General features: G+C 40.0%; 1 protein-coding gene across 3 annotated transcripts in view; it reads right to left on the bottom strand.

Annotated features, from left to right (window-relative positions):
- Positions 1 to 17,388, bottom strand: part of LOC138282511 (oxygen-regulated protein 1-like) — an 896,912-nt gene that overhangs the window by 624,401 nt on the left and 255,123 nt on the right. The window contains exon 4 of one of the 3 annotated variants that reach the window (XM_069220188.1): positions 340 to 8,497. The exons of the other annotated variants lie outside the window; for them this stretch is intronic. Within the exon in view, the coding sequence (XP_069076289.1) occupies positions 2,823 to 8,497 (5,675 nt within the window). The 3' untranslated portion in view covers positions 340 to 2,822. Of the gene's footprint in view, positions 1 to 339; positions 8,498 to 17,388 lie in introns of those variants that run through there. 3 annotated transcript variants of the gene reach the window in all.

The raw sequence follows: 17,388 nt of genomic DNA, 5'->3' as shown, positions 1-17,388 counted from the left end.
TAACAGCAGTCATTTAACCATCTTTTATTTCCCTTCATATTTTTTGTTTCTAGTTTCTGCTCCTAATTTAAACCTATAAAAGTGTGTTTTATTGACTTTGTGGCATCGTAAAGAAACAAATACAAAATCAAATTAAAAAAGTTACATTCACTATGAGTGTGAAGGAGACAAAGATGTGGAAATATTTTCACAAATTAGACTCTTCTCTACAAGCTAATACTATATTCAAAATATTTCCTGCCATCAGTTCTTAACAAGTATTTATATACTTCATAATCCAATTTGATTAAGGCAATAACTGCAGTCTTGCTCAACATTTACGAGTTTAACACAGGTTTATTAAACATACAACGTAATAGTGCATATATCATTATTTCTTCAATTTATGTTTACTTAGTAAAAAAAATGCAGTGTATGCACAGGAACTTAAGGTGGAGTAATGATGACGAACTATTCTTGATGATAATTTAGAACTTTTGTTCTCACCTTGTTTTTCTTTATTTCATGATTCACGCCAAATGAGTGGTCTAAATAAAGAACGTGTGGTGTAGTAACTCCCAAAATATTGTAATTTACAGGGAGCAAAATGAAGACCTTCGGATATGGATAAAATATGATTGTTTTGCTAATTCACAATAATTTCGTCGTCACCAATCTTTCTGCGCATAACTGATAGACTGATATTTAACAATATAAAATGTGGTTATCCATGTAGAAGTGGGAGGTATGCCTATTTTTGTAACAATGTGAAAGGGGAAAGTTAATCTCATTCCCACCACTGTTACAGGTCCATTTCAAAATGTCTATGAATGCCCCTGAGTTTACTACATCCTGGGCATTCACAAAACTTGAGTCACATATGGTTTGTTATGTTCGCACATAGGAAACAGGTTGGAAAGTGGGACAATATGTGGAATATGAGTATGATATACTGATTCCACGCCTTTTCTCTCATTCCTACCTGCAAAACTCAGCATCTTGTACATATTCATGCCTGGAAAATGCAAGGTAGTGTAACGGATTTTCCCTGATGCAAAATTGCCAAATAATACGTTTGACGAGGCCAGAATGAATCCATTGATTTATTTTCTGGTTACGCCCTTGGGAACAATACACTATTTGTTAACACAAGGGCAGAAAACGAATTACATAATTTCTTGAGAGAGTCTAAATCCACATGCGTTCATCAATTAGGAAATTGCTTTTCGCCAATAGCAATTTGATACACAGTACTGTACACAGATGATGAGTCATAAAACCTTTGCATAAAAAACGTATCCTTTTCTTGTCATTGTAAGTTCCCATGTTATTTTACTGTTTTATCTATGTCGGTTACCAGCCAGAAAAATGACAGAGCCTTTACAACAAAATGCTGATGTTTTCAAAAGCACCATCATACAGTGTAATTGTGATGTAGCATGTGGTCTGTATTCGTAACCTATAACATAATTATTGTTGGAAATATAAATCTAAGCCACGATACTGATATGCATTATTCCTGGGAAATGCAATGGGATTACTAGCCCAAGAGGCGATTCCTGGCCGTCTGCTACTGAAATCTAGACCACAGTAACATGCAAATTTCAGAAGACCGGTGGTCCCAGAGGTAATTGACAGTGTTCACTAAAGTGTGCATTCCCGTTTAAGTAAGAATATTTGCGTAACGCAGGATGCACATTATTGCTCTAGATTGTGATACACATATTGCACATTTGTATCACTTCCCCCTGATCCCGTCCTGCACCCCACGGCCACTTATGTAGGTTCACATTGTTATAACTCCTGATTAATAAAACTATTGCTTTGCAATAGATTTCCTCTTTGCAAACCGATGAACAATTATTACCTCAGGGACCACTGTTCTTCTGAAATTGCCAATTCACTGAGGTTCCTATGGATTTCAGGGTTCTCCTTGTGTTATGAAACTACAGTAATATGTAGGGATTTTGCTTACAGCATCCCACTTATTGCTCAGCATGTTTTTGATCTTGGGTAAAATACCTGATTCATTGATTGATTGATTTAAAACACATTGTTTCGTGCTAAGATGCTAAAAAGGGAATAACATTAATTTTTATTACATTTTATATGGCCTATGTAAATTATATTTTGTCTGTAAATAGCATACACTTTCTTTTTGATTGATGTAGGTATCTTTGACAGTATATATAAATTAATATAGATATAAAAACATAATCTTAGTCTCTGATGTAAGCAGATAATTTCGCAGGAAAAAGGCAAAAGCCTTTCTTTTGAACTGTCTTGTGAAACCACCATGGGCCTGATTCACAAAGCTAAACTTAAATTTTTGTGTAAACTTACTATTTTGTGCTACAAACAAATTTTAGGAGTAGTATCCGTACAACTGCAGAGTGTCTGCTCTCATGGCAGATACTCTGCACATAATAAGATAAGAAAGTCTTTTTGCGTGTGCAGCGGCATAACATAACTGGAGTCCCCCCCCTGCAAAGAGTATGGACAGGCCCCCCCTCTGAACCCTCTCAGGCAAGGAGCTGTGCTAAGGGGGCCCTCTGGAGCTCGTGGGCTCCCCTGCACTACTGGGGCTGCAGGGGGCTTTGTTAGGCCCCTGTGTGTGAGGCGTCTCCACAGTCGTAAAGATACTACTCGTGAAATTTGTAAGTGAATAACAAAAAAACATAAACTTACAAAAAAGTGTAAATGCACCTTTGTGAATTTGCTCCATGTAGCTAATAAAACCTCCTACACATCGGTGCATTTGAAACACCCAGGGACAACAACAGTCATTTAGTTGAGTTATTTTACAAAGTGATGTCTTTCAGCCGAATGATGGTGTTTGAATGTCATGGAGTTTCTTGGCCCGTGTGGCATTCAGAGTCACTTGCACTTGTTTCTGCTTCAGACGAGGAGCCGCGCCTGCTATTTGCAGAAGAGTTGTTATTCATGATTCTGAAAGGAGCTTCCTTAAAGTTGCCATACTTGAGTGGAATGCCCTGAGAGGGACGGCATGTGCTAGGTGGACTGTGATCTATGGGAGTTATTAGCTCTTGCAATGAATTCCATTGCTGCCATGATACATTGTTGTTAATATCCCTCCCAGCCACCATTTGTGTTTGTTTGCCAGTGCTATTTGTCATAACTTCAGAGTTATCTCCATTTGCTTTCAGGACTTCTGTTGGAGAAGATTGTGTTCCTGGACTACTTATATATGTTTTAAGTGAAACACTTAAAAATGTCTGTATTATGTCACTTTCCCCTCCAGATGTATTTCTGTTGCAAGCACCTTCATTGAAACTTAGCCTGCTTTTAGCAGAAAATCTATCTAAGAGGTCCTTGATAAGTACATGGCTAATGATGCTGCTGTAGTTACAGACTACATTGTTGTTTTTATCTGCTGATGACCAATTATCAAACTTCTTTAGATTGAGCCTTTCTGTGGACAATGATTGAAGCCATAGCTGGTTCTCAATGTCAGACGCCTGGCAGTAGGCAAAGCCTCTACTTCTCTCTTCAGTTGGCTGCATGAGGACAGTTAGTATTGGACAATGCTGGCCACATATAATCTGGAGTTTGTCCAAAGAATCTTGCTCTCTGACTTGCTCTCTATTTGGGTGATTTCCATCAGCAGAATGATTTTCCATAACCTCCGCATTTGAAGAAGTCCCCTGTGGATGCACCTTATTATCATGCAAGCGAAGCTCTACTGCTGAGGAGACTGGTCCATTCCCACAGGTGTCAGAATTTCTCTGTTTGTGACCAGTGTTTATCCCTGCGGACAGCAACTCTTTCCTATTCTTTGGCAGCAGAGCTACAGCATTTCCAAGAAGATTATGTTTGCTTTTAATCTGCAAGTCATCATGGAAAGGCTCTGAATCACTGCCATGAGGCATGCTGAAATAGTTGCACCGGAAGGTACGTGGCTTAGCCAAGTCCTCAACCTCAGAGGATGATACTTCAGCTATTGGTAGATTCTGATTTTTAAAATGTGAGTATGGGACATCATCGCTGGTGTTGTCACACATGGTGTCTGCTGATGTCGTATCAATATTGCCATACATTCCAGTATTTTCTGGTGGGGATTTCCTAACCAGATGGTTTTCTTTAAGAAGCCACCGACCTTTATCCAGCAGCACCCCATCATCATGTACACAGTTTACACCGGTTTTAGACTCTTGCTTTGCACATAACATTTCTGTATCATATATGTTCAAAGAATCATTTCTGTCACAGTTGAACACTTCTCCTGAATTAATAGGCTGCAATAACGGGAAACAGCTGTTGGGTATTCCTTTGGCTGAGGCATGCTGATTTTGCTTTCGCTGTGATGAGGTTGAACATGATGATGATGGCCTTGTGTGGCTGGTTTTGTTCTGAGATCGGAAATCTTGGAAGAAAGAGCTAACATCTTTTTTAGTGGGGGTCGAGGATCTGTCAGAATCATTACCAACAAGTTGCGACGATGAGGGCCGTCCTGTGCTGTGAGACGAATTTGGGTTAATTTCTGATTTACCGTACAGTCTTTCAATGGTCCTCTTCACAAGTCCTGTTTTGAAAGGTTTCTCCAATACTGTTTCCTCTCCACTTTCAGTGTTTATCTCACTGGATGCTTTACAGGTAGAACCACTAGCTATGCTGTCATCGCTGTCTTGTCGGTAGTCTGACCAATCAGAAGAAAGAGGACTTTGCAAACACTTTCTGAACTCAAATGGAGCATCTGCACATCGTCTATGTTCCATTTCTTGCACTATCATTTTAACCTTTGACCTCTTTGGTAAGCTTTGAATATTTGTTTGCATGTTACCTTCAGGATCATTTGAATTAGTTACTGGGGATGGTGGAGGAAATCCCTCAGAGGCATCATTCCCCATAGCACTGACTTCTTTTTCATTTTTTATACACTTATTTTGACATGTATCTTCCATAGTATTTGAGGTAATAAATGCCAAATTTTCTTCTGATATTTTAATACCAGCCATTAATACAGTGCTGTCATAATTTCCCATACTTGAATTCTCCTTAGCCCAAATTGAGATTTCGCTGTCCATATTTTGTTGCAATGAACTACTAAGTTCATTCTTTGTGTCTATCCTCTCATTGGATGAAGGTGGATTTTCTTCATCAAATGTCACAATCCTCTCCTTGTTGGTAAGAATTACAGACGGTCTTTCAGATTCATAGTCATTGACTTTATCAAACTTGTCTTCATTCAGGTCGTGGGTAAATTTTTCTTCAATATCATTATGTTCAATGTCAGGGCCTGCATGGCAAAGCCTGTTGGTTCTTGTATTAGGTGTATTTAAGATTTCCAGTGAAATACCTCCCCCTGTTATGATGTTTTCAGTTGCTCCTTGAGAATCATGTTCTGCCTTGTCACTACAAACGCAAGTCGTGTTGTTGATATCCTTCAAGGGGTTCCCTTCACAGGTCTCAGCACCACAATGAAGCTCCTTTGCTTGGAGACAGTGAGAGGGATGTGCAGCTTCTTTCTTTTCAAGCTCATAGTTCAGTGTTAATTCTTGCAGGTTTAAAACAGCTGCCTCCAAGTCATCTGCATTTTCTGTGATCGCAATTTGTTTCAAAGACTGCAGCAACGTCTGTATGCCAGCAGAGCTACAGCTTCGGTGAGTTTTGTCATTTTGAAGTATGTTGGCCAAACTATCTTTTAGATTCAGTACAACCAACCACGCAAGCAGAACATGAGGGGAAGACCCCACTCCAGCAGAAGAAGCATATGGTGAGCTAAGTGACCTCTGCAGACAATGGCACTGATATGTAGCTTTCTGTATGTTAGTATTAGAGGGATGTGGGCAACACAAAGTCCCATCAGGCATGCGGGAGTCAGTGGGCCTAGTCCCCATGTCTTTGCTACTAACAAACTCAGCATCAGCTTGAACTGCAACATCCACAGTGTTCATTCCAATAGCTATATTTATACCCTGGATGTCTACCTTAAGCTTGGTCTTCATTCCTTCAATTTTACTTCCATCATAAAGAACCTGCCCTTCGGCACTGGAATCCTGGTGAATGTTTAAGCATGAAAATTCCTCTATTTTGTCCACAGTGGATGCAACACATCCATATTGCCTTTCAGAGGGACCAAGTATGCATTCTTCCTCCAATGCTGTTACTTCTTTTTTGTGGCTTGATTTGTCTTCCATTAGAATAGTATTGGTCATTGGACTGTTTTCAGTGATACACACATCTCTTTGTACAGCTAGTTCTGTGTCTTTATTCGAACACATATTGATGGAGTCAGTCACAATGCTGTCTTCCTTTTGTGGTTCATAGTTTGCAGTTAACACTTTCATCCTATGTGCAGGCAAAGATGAGTTGGGAAATATGTTTTGGAGCCAACTCTGAACGTAACTCTCGAGTGAATGACTGCAGATCTCGGGAGGGCACTCATCTGGTTGAAGTGAATGCAACTCTTTTCGTCTGACAGCCGGTTTCTTTTTATTTTCACCAAGATTTGTGTTCTTCTTATTCTTTTTACGTTTTTTCTGTTTCTTTGAAGTCACATGTGCATTTTCAGTTTCATCCATGCCATTACTCAATTGGATTACACTGGGTGTGGGATCTACAATTTCCACCAAAGAATTATGTATTAAATAGGAATTGTTCATTTCTTGTGCAGTGTTCACAAGCCCAGTAGCATTGTGGCTTTCGCTGAGAGGAGATGGACCTTCCATTTCCAACCCCAGAGGTTCTCTGATAAAGCTGATCCCATGATTGTGGGAAATTCTACTCTCCAATGTATTTTCATGCTTAGTAATTGGGGGTAATGCAATCTTTTTAATCGATCTAGGCTTAACCTTAGCCATTTGTTTTGTTCCCTTTGATCTTCCTCTCTGAGTGTGACATTCCTGGGAACCCATATCATGCATAAGTGGTTCTTCCACTTTGGAAAGCATGTTATTCCTTGAACTGCTAGATATTTTCTTTTCTTCAACCAGAACTCCTGGGTGATGTGAATGTATGTTTTGGGAATGTTTGTCAAAATCACTTGAAACATGATCCTGTGTAGAGGATTCATGCATGCCTTTCCTATTACAAATGGATCCTTGAAAATATTCCTTGTGCTCACAGAGTCCATTCTCTGTGTACAGTTTTTCTGCATTTACTTCACCATCAAATATGTTTTCCTTTATAGAGGAACCATTAGATTTTTTCATTTTCTTTTTTTGTTCTACGGCTATAAGTGTAGACTCTTTCCTATTACTAAGATCATGACTTACATTCCCTTCCAAACAATCCTCTAACAACTTATGTGTGTCTGTATGATAAGGGATAGATTGTGCTTCAAATATCAAGTTAGAAGAAAGCAATAGCTCATTTATAGTTGCATTTTGTCCTGTATTAACCAGGGAATCTTCACTGATTAAGGAAGATAAACATGTTGCTTCATTGGATGTATCATTCTCAGACCACCTGGTCAGGGTACTCTGGGACCTTTTAATTTCTTGGATATCATCATGCTCCTGGTGACTACAAGCACTGTCTGCTGAAAGTGGCCTGCCATTGTGTTTTTTTAAAGTAAAGTCCAACAAGGGATTGATATTAGCTGCAGATTTGGTTCCTTCAAGTGATCCTGAGCAGGCATCTTGCTCTGGAATTGTCACATATTTTGTAGTATTACTCTCTTCTAGGCTACTTCTTTTGTGACTAAAGTGGATGAGCATTTTGTCCTCTTTGTTCTCCTGCAATGAATGTTGAAGGGCACCACCTACGTAATTGACCTCTTTGTTGTCATAAGCCGGTGGCCTTTGCGTGATGGAATGTGTGACCATACAGTACTCAGATTTAGAGTCCCCATTCTCTCTTTCTTCACTGTAAGAAAACTGCCTAACATTTTCTCTAACCTTTCCATCAGAAACTGTTGTTAGACTTTTGACAAGAGATTGTGTTTGGCGTAATTTTCTGGGTCCTGGTGTGGGTGGTCTATTGACACAAGATTTGCATTTTTCCCACATAAATGTTTTTGAATCTTGATCAATTGTGGCATTAGAAGAGGTATTCAAATGACAAGTTTCTGAACTCTGTTCTGGAACTTTTTCTTCACAATTTACCTGATTCACTGTGAATGCACTTTCATTGTGACTGTTTTCCAAACTTGAGTCCTCCTCTATGGCTTTATGAGCAATGCTGTTGTGATCTGGAGACTGAGTTCCTTGGCCTGTTGTGGAACAAGGTATTAAGTTACTTTCTCTCGAAATGTTGGCACGGCTCACAGTAGTTGTCCACTGTATGGTCTCATCACTTTTTATTCTCAAGCGTATCTTCATTTCCACAGTCATTGTACCATCTGGATTGACATGTACAGATTTTTCTATATCATCGTCAGAGTACATAAGAGGCAATTCCTCCCCTGGAAGTAACTGATTTGCAGAGAAATTTATGTCATTTTCAGGGACACAAGGCATATCTACACACTTTGTATCAACAGTATGTGTTTTATCAGAAGAAAGAGAATGGATAGACGATCTAGGGGTAGAGGTTGTTTGTTCACTTGCTTTCAGAACTGCAATTTAATTTCATCAAAATTTACCAGAGCAGAAGGAATGTGAAGAAGACAGGTATCATACAGAACCGTTCAAGAAGAATTCACAAGCAAGAGGCAGCAGGGAAAAAAGAGAGAAAGAGAAGAACAATATATGGATTACCACTCAAAATCTTACTTCAAACAATAAGACATAATGCAGCATTAATCCTATTGTAACAGCAAACCTTACTTCTATTGTCATTCAAAGCAATGAGTATACAGTGAAGACTCTCAGGAAAATGTGATTTACAGTGGCAACAGTTTCTTTCTAATCGTTCTCATGTTGCTTTTGTTGGTCATATTCACATCTTTGAAAGCAACATAATAAAAAGGATAAAGATGCGTATTTGTATTTTAGCATTAGCCTCTGTTATAAGAACAGACCTCATGTTTTGTTTCAACTGTTTAATATATGCATTTTGTTAAAGCACATAATTTTGTTTCTTCTCCCAAAACTTTTTTTTTCTAATTTGAGTATTGGTTGAAACCTAATTGCCTCTAAGTGCGAGAATTTAAGAAATACAACTATGTACCTTCATATAATGTTCAAACTTTTAAATAACTAAACAGTGTTTAATAACTTTAAATAACTAAATCAATGTTGATCAAAAGCCTATTTATGAATGAATTCTATTCTGAAGCCTTGGTGCTTACCTGTGAAACCTCAGCTCCTACTGACTTTAACATTTGGTTTTTAGAATTGTCAAACGTCTGTTGTTGGATGAAAAAAGATCACTACAAGGCACTTTGTGTGTCTGTACCTGGAAGATGTAATCAGGATTTGTTGGTTCAATTGGAGTAGACAATGGCATACTTGGAAGCACTGTACATGTAATAGAGTGTAGTGGCTAAATCCAATAGGATTGTGTTTGTATGATGACATTAGGGGAATAGGATAAGTATTCAACTTTCTGGTCATCTTGAAAGAAACATGGATTGTTAACAATGATTTATTTTGGATTCTTTTCAGATAATTAGTTTGGACAGATACATGCATACAAAAAAGAAATGTAATGGTACAGCAACAATTGGGATTATGTAATTCAGTTTCAATTTCATCAATATGTGTGGATTTTGTTTCATGGTTTGCAGGAACGAAATGATGTTTGTTTAAAAAATCTAAAGACATTGATTTAACTTTTTATGTTATTGCATGCACATTTTCAAAATTTTCTCAACTAATATTTTGCTATACTTTCTTGAGTGATATGGTCTCTTGTACTACAAATCTTTTTTTGCTGCAATTACATCTTACTAAATCCATTCTGCCTTGAGTTGAAGTTAAGAATGTATATCTTGACGTTTCTTATCTTTAATTGTTTTCCATATGCTTGCTAAATATTGGTGTGTTCTCCTAAGCTGTCTTTCCTGACAGATACTTAAATACTAGGCAAACCCATTTTTTCATGGGCCATGGCTGCTTCTTTCCAGTTTTTGGCATAGTAATGACCAGTGATGAGTATGTATTAAAACTCAAAATATTTTCCATAAAAAGTAAAAAAAAATACATTTAAGATAGTCAAATATGTATTTGTATGTGTTAGTATACCCTAATATTGGCACTGTTTGGATTTTGTTCTTAGGCTAAATAAAATACAAACAGCATCTGGATCCTTGATGGGGCACGGATACACATATTCTTCCTCTTTCATTGCTTAACCTGGACAAAGAAGCATTGGCAGATGAAGTACCTTTGGAAAAACTGAATCAGGAATCATGCATTGGAAGGGGAGAGAATTCATGAACGATCTTATAGTCCTCATCTCCTAGTTTGTTTCTTCTGTTGATGAGGTGGGAGGGGTTCTGGGGGAGGATATGAGTGGATAGGCTCCTCTTCTCACCCCCTCTCTCAAAACCCTCCCACCCAACAATAGAAAAAGTAGCTTAAGCTGGTGGGCATGTCCAGAGAGAAGTTGGGAACTGTCCTTTGACCAGCTTTATCTTTCCATGGATCTGGGAGAGGCTAAAGAATCTTTTACGGGCCCATCTGATATGTATGTGATGTTCCTAGTGATATCACATGCATGTTAATGAGAAGGGCCAGAAGTGAGCAGCACACAACCTCATTTGGGTGTTTACCAAACAGAAAGGATCAAACACGAGAACACCCATCCAATCCTTAGACCAGAAAGAATTTGTCCAATACTGGAGGGATTTTCATTATGTATATATATGCTGATAGGGACGCAAATGGGATAAGGTACTACATTTATATTTCATGATAAGTGGAAACTGATTATGAAGATTAACTGAATATATATTCAATGAAGTAACATTATGTAACATTACTAGTTTTGTGGTTTCTAGCAGCATGAACTGATTGGGACGCAGAGCTTAAATTAGAGCTTGGCTGATGAGTTATTCTTCACAGACATGATGGATATTCCCATCTGCCATGCTACAAGTGCCATTGGATATAAAGCATTTTTAATACGGGTGACGGGGTATCCATCCCATTTGTGATGGAGTAACACATACTCATAACTCTAAATCAGGCCCATAGTCATCTTTCCACTTTTGGAGGCTCAGGACAAAGTGCTGATGCTTTCTCAGCTGGCCAGATATTAAGGCTTAGAGATTTCAGCTGCAAAAAAATGATTCACTTTGATCTCGGAGTGAAGGTACTAGACTGTGTGAGCACTGCCCAGTTAGTTTCTAGCCATGCCCTGCCCTGGAATTTCACGAATCAAAAAAGTGACAGCATTCAAAGGTAACACATTGAGTTAAGGAGGAGGCAGATCTACTCCAGAGGCAAAGTAACCTCAACAACTATAGAATACTGGTTTGTCCTGCTCAGAGCTTTTATTTTTAAATGTGAATGCTTCAGCAATGGTCAACAATGATATAACCAGCTTAGATGGACCTTCACCATCTCTAGATCATTAGGCTCACCTACTGAAGAACTGAAATTGAAGAAAATAAAGCAAACACTTTAATCAATTTGACCCACTCAGCTCTCCTGAACTTCAGTATATTGTAGTAAGCCTGAAACCATGCCTACGTCCCAGACATGTTTTGGTACCTTGTGGTGATTTGATGTGTTTGCCAAAAAAAAGGCATGTCTCTGCTTTCCCTTACAAGAACTTTAAAACTGTTTGGTATTACTTGAACACAACATGCAATATTCTGGGGAACTTTATGCTGTTTGTGTCATTACTACCAGGGTGAGCAGAGATTCTTTAAGAACTGTGTTCAGCAAGGTGTGAAAGAATTAGACGAGATACAAGGACAAAATAATAACTGATGTTCAACTGGTCCACATCAATATTTCTATGAATTAGCAATGAAGAATAAAAGGAGCACATATTGGCTATGTACAAGCAATTTTAATATCGCTCACTGCAGTCACTACCGGCTATCACCACTTATCCACTACTACCCATCAAGGACAGGAAAAAGATATCCACAGAAGAGTCCTCAGTTGAGGGCATTGCACAGTCTGCCTAGTGTGGAGCAGGGTCCAGTGATGAAGCATGCCACCTTGATAGGCGAGGGTCCTTTCAACCTTAAAAGAATACCTCAGGTGATCCCTGTAAAACAAAACCTTTTAGAAATAGTTGTCCTTTCCTCTATACAATTAGCATACGTTAGGAACCCTTATGGATCATCACAAAATTTTTGGCTAACAGTATAGTTTGGGGAGAAGATGTGGCAGACAAAAGCAACCTCCCATTTACCTTTTTCTTTTAACTTTTGAGGCTCAGGGAAGGTCACAGATTGGAAATGGGTTCACAAAACCTGAGAGGAACATAGAAATGCAACTGGCTACTCTTGCCTTGAAGGTGAAAAAGGCAGCTTCTTTTATTGAAGAGAAAAAGGCTGTGGCTGCCCATGCTGCTGAGAGGAGAAGTAGGGATCCTGATGTATTTGTAGAAAGACATTCAGCAGTTATCTTGAAGAGATGAAGTTGTCCCCTTAGATATAAAATGCAACTGTAGCCCTGGCTTCTGAGAAAAAAACAGCAGCAGCACCTCTATTGCTGGAGGATAGAAGTCTGACCTTGGTGTTAAGGAAAGCCAAAGTGGCCATGAAACTAAGCAGCAGAAAATATGAAAGCCAGGAGTGTATTAGAGTCATGAGAGGAAGATGGCAGTGATAATAACATACCTACCCAGGAGGGGTCATCCATATCCTGCTCCTCCTAAAGGTATTGTGCCAAACTATGTAGTTTAAGAAGATATAGATAACTAGTTTGCTGCTTGTAAGCTTTCTTTAAAAATGCTTAAGTTAGATTTGAGCAATGTGGGCCACTCCGAGGAGTAAAATACCTTTACAGGAGGAGAGTGATGCTATCCTCAACCTGGGTTTGAAACAGATAGGGAACAACACTCCTACACAAAGGCAGCCCTCATTCATAATTTTGGTATTATTTCCGATAAATATTTTAGAAGGTCTAGACACACCCCATAGGAATTATAGCAGTCCTGAGAAGATTTTGTGGACAGATCATTAAAGACAGTTTAGGGTTGGGTGAATAGGTGAAAAGTAATTGATTATAATAGACTCTATAACTTTGTTATGGGAGAGCATAGTTTAGGTCATTGTGTCACAGAGTTGAGGCAGAACCTAGTAGATTCCAAGCTCACTGATTTATGTGAGCTTAGCAAATAGTCTGACCTCTAATTCAGCACTCATGTGTCATAGAAGTGGCCCTGGGGAGACCAACAGAAGGGTGTTTCAAGTCCCCAGCAGAAGGCTGAACTTGGAAATCCAGTACAGTTCCAAAAGTCAGAAAAAAGGACCGGATTCCCATTCCACTTCAGAAAAGCAGAAAGTTGGGGACCATGAGAAGAAACCATTTGAGAAGGTCAAGTGGTTCGGCTGTCATCCATCTGTCATGATCTGAATGCTTCTCACCACGGTTATCTGCCAATCTTGAGGCACCACTTGGTCTCTTGCTGGTTCTGGACTGACCAAGGTAAGGGAGACCCTTTCCAGTAGCCACGGTGCTTCTGATAGAGTAACACCAGGCAGACCGTGACCTCCAGGAGGAGTCCCAGAGGAAAAAACCCAATCCTTTGGAAAAACCTCAAAAGCAAGGAACTCCTAAAAAAGAGGTGAGAAAAAAGAGAAGCATGATACGAACTGGAAACAGCAAAAACTGCAGACAAGAAAAATAGAAGTACAAAAAAATCACCGGATACAGGAGCGAGGAGCTCCACTAGAACGGAAGTGTTTGCAACGCAAGAAACAGAAGATCAACTGAGCTTATATACTGGCAACCAGGAAGTGACACGGAAAAAGGTTCAGAAGACACCATCTTGAATTGGGAAAAGCCACATTATAGTGAATGGAAAAATAGCCATGGTGTAAAAGAGGAAGCAAAGCATACAGGGAAGGAAACACAGACTCCTGGGAAGAAGAAAAGATGGCTAAGAGGGAAACCACAAAGAAAGAGAAAACAAGAAAAAAAGACAGAAAAAGTAGCTAAGAGAGATTATAAGGGCAAAAGGCAGGCGCAGGGTGAAGCAGTTCCCAAAAAAGGATGTACCGGTCATGCTGTGGACTGAAAAATAGGCAGCGGCTCAAAACGCGACCTGCAGCAGAAACGGCCATCCATGACATGGACCGCCAATCTGACCGTGGTCCGCAAGTGGGGCCCAAGAGAGCTTTAACTATTGGGCATTCTGCAGGAATGGCTAGAGAGGCGCTGGAGGGGACATAGCTTCCAGGAGCAGATGTTAATCCCTGCCCTGCTTTCCCTTTGTTGAGAGGTGGACCCAGAAGATAAGTTGATGATTGCTGAGAGTACTTCCAGAGGGTATCAGTGGATGTGGCCTCTATAACTACTGTGCAAGATGCATGTACTAACAGGAACCTGGTGACAGAAAGACTGGTCTCCCAATACGAGTACGTGTAGGACAGATCAATAGGGTATAGAATCGGCATGGGAGTGGAGTGGCCACCGTATTGCAATAGTTTCCTTAGATTAGAGGGGATAGTTGTCGATAGGAATCTCTACTTTTCCCCACTTACCTATATTTGGCAGTTGATAGGGGAAACCAGTGCTCTAATTGACATACTTTCATTCCTCTCATATCCTCTGTTTTTAAATTGAGTTACATTGCATTGGAAATGACTATCTTGGGTTGAGCTCCCTTACCTGACTTTCTAGGAAATTTCTCTCTTTTTTAGCTAACACCGATGCTGCAAGGTTCTCCTTCCAGTCATATTTCTTACACAATTCTGGCCTGTTGCGGGACTCTAGGCATACTAGTGGTAATATGTGATTTTTAAGAGCTCCTATTTTCCTCTGCAGAGTTCTCTGTGGCTTGCCAGGATTCTCTTTGTAAATTCATGGGAGGCCTTTGGGGTTGGGCCAGTTAAGCCAACTGCAGATTAAGCATTATACATTTTGAAAATTGTCAAACATTTGTGAGTTTTACTTTTACCCTCAAGCTGCCTATGGCTGCACCTAATCAATGTTGTGCACAAAATATCCATAACAGGCCCGGAGTAAATAGAAGGAAAATCACTGACTCTCTCAAGTGATAGTGAACCACAGAGAAAGGCTTATTTTAAGAGTACATTTCCTAAACCTACATAAATAGTTCAGGTTGTTTTTATCCAGAATGCTGCTATTCCCAAATTAAACCTCTTTGTAATGTCTCTTCAATATATTTTGTATTTTTTTTTTGTCAAAGCCTAATGTTGTTTTGACAGCATAAGTGTGACTGTTGATTTTTACATTTCACAGCACACATCACGTAAATTTGTACTTTAGGAATATTCAAGGTACCAAAATGAGCTAGAAATCACCTTCCAGAGCCTTTAACTCAGCTTTGTCTGTTTACAACAGGATTTGCACATTTTGGCCCTCTCTTTTTCTTCTATCTATAGTGTTCCACTGGTGATTTGGTCCAACATAAATTCATCAATCACACAAAAGGTGAAAGAAAAATGCTTGCAATAAGTCTAACCACTGGCAATCACTCGGAGTAGCATTCAAACCCATCAGTACATTGCCCACCATGCCATATCGCTTTGGAAAAGGAACACAGATTGTATCCAAACTGAGATGGCAGAGTGGGCAAAGGAACTAGGATGCTACTCCAAGTGATTGTCAGTGTTAAACAAATTGAAAGCATTCCTCCCATCACCTTTTGTGTGTTTGACCAACGTGAATTGAACATCTGAAACTAGGAGTGAACCAACGGCTCTGTAGCTATTAGTGACTCTTGATTTAGTGGATTAGCTCAAGGCTCATCCCTGCAAAAGCCTATAGTATGCTTGAATCAAAAACAACCATAGAAAATTGTTACAGGCGAAACAGTTAAGCAACAGATACAAGGTGATATTAAAACAGCAAACATGCATTGCATATATAGTTATGCTATGATAACTATATATGCAATGCACCCAAGCCCTCCTAAGCAGAAAATTGGACTACGGCAATGCCCTCTAGGCAGGAACCATAGCCATCCTCCAGAAAAGACTGAAGCACTTACAGAACGCCTCGCAACGCCTCATCCTGGACATCCCCCACCACTGCCACATCACAGCCCACCTAAGAGACCTACACTAGCTCCCTGTCAACAAGAGAATCACGTTCAAATTCCTTACCCATGCTCACAAGGCACTGCACAACACCGGACCAGAATACCTCAACAGACGGCTCTCCTTCTACACCCCGACCCGACAGCTTTGCTCCGCTGACCTTGCCCTCGCCACCGTCCCATGCATCCACAGAATGACCGCCAGTGGCAGATCGTTCTCCCACCTCGCCGTCAAGACGTGAAACACTCTTCCCACCCACCTGCGTCACACACAGGACCTACTTACCTTCAGGAGACATCTCAAGACATGGCTGTTTTCGAGCAGGAGCAGCCCCCCAGCGTCTTGAGACCCTCACAGGTGAGTAGTGCACTTTACAAATACTCTGATTGATGATATTATAAGGGTTAAAATTGGAGAAAGTGTGATATAAAATTGAATCCCTTAGGATTTAGGTCTAAGAGCCATAGAATAAAACCCTACTTTCTAACCCATTAAATTAGAGGACAGTAACGAAATGTAGAAGGCCACATATTGGTATACACGTAAGCTATAGCTGCGTCTTTTAATACATCATCACCTTTTTTTTTTAAAGTACTGAAGTTGCTGCTCAGGTGTCAACTATGAGTAATTGTGGTGAGCAGCATTTTAAACAGGCCTGTAGCCACCAATGTAATGTCCTATGTTACTTATGTAACAGTCCATTGACTCTTTCCGAACTTTTAAAGCAAGTGTCTTTTTATCCTGCGGCATGAATTGTTCTTCCAGGACCTCGGGCCAGATGTAAAAAGGCGTTTGCGAGTCGCAAACGGCGAAAAACGCTGTTTGCGAGGCACAAAAGCCTCACCGGTATGCAAAAATGCATTTTGCGAGTCGGATCCGACTCGCAAATAGGAAGGGGTGTTCCCTTCCTATTTGCGACTCGCAATGCAATGCAATTTCATTTGCGACCACGAAAGCGGTCGCAAATGAAATCGCAGTTACCATCCACTTGAAGTGGATGGTAACCCAGTCGCAAACGGGAAGGGGTCCCCATTGGACCCCTTCCCCTTTGTGATTGGAAAAAAAAATATTTTTTCAGGGCAGGCAGTGGTCCAATGGACCACTGCCTGCCCTGAAAAAAATGAAACTAAAGGTTTCGTTTTTTTTTCCAAGTGCAGCTCGTTTTCCTTTAAGGAAAACGGGCTGCAGATGGAAAAAAAAACTGCTTTATTAAAAAGCAGTCACGGACATGGTGGTCTGCTGACTCCAGCAGGCCACCATCCCCGTGAGAGCCCATACTCGCAATGGGGTCGCAAACTGCGACCCACCTCATTAATATTAATGAGGTGGGTCTTTGCGACCCCATTGCAAGTTGCAGAAGGTGTCTGAGACAC

This window comes from Pleurodeles waltl, chromosome 2_2 (assembly GCF_031143425.1).
Source record: "Pleurodeles waltl isolate 20211129_DDA chromosome 2_2, aPleWal1.hap1.20221129, whole genome shotgun sequence".
Lineage (NCBI taxonomy): Eukaryota > Metazoa > Chordata > Amphibia > Caudata > Salamandridae > Pleurodeles > Pleurodeles waltl.
Note: the sequence above shows the minus strand (reverse complement) of the source record. Positions and strands in the feature narration are given on the sequence as shown.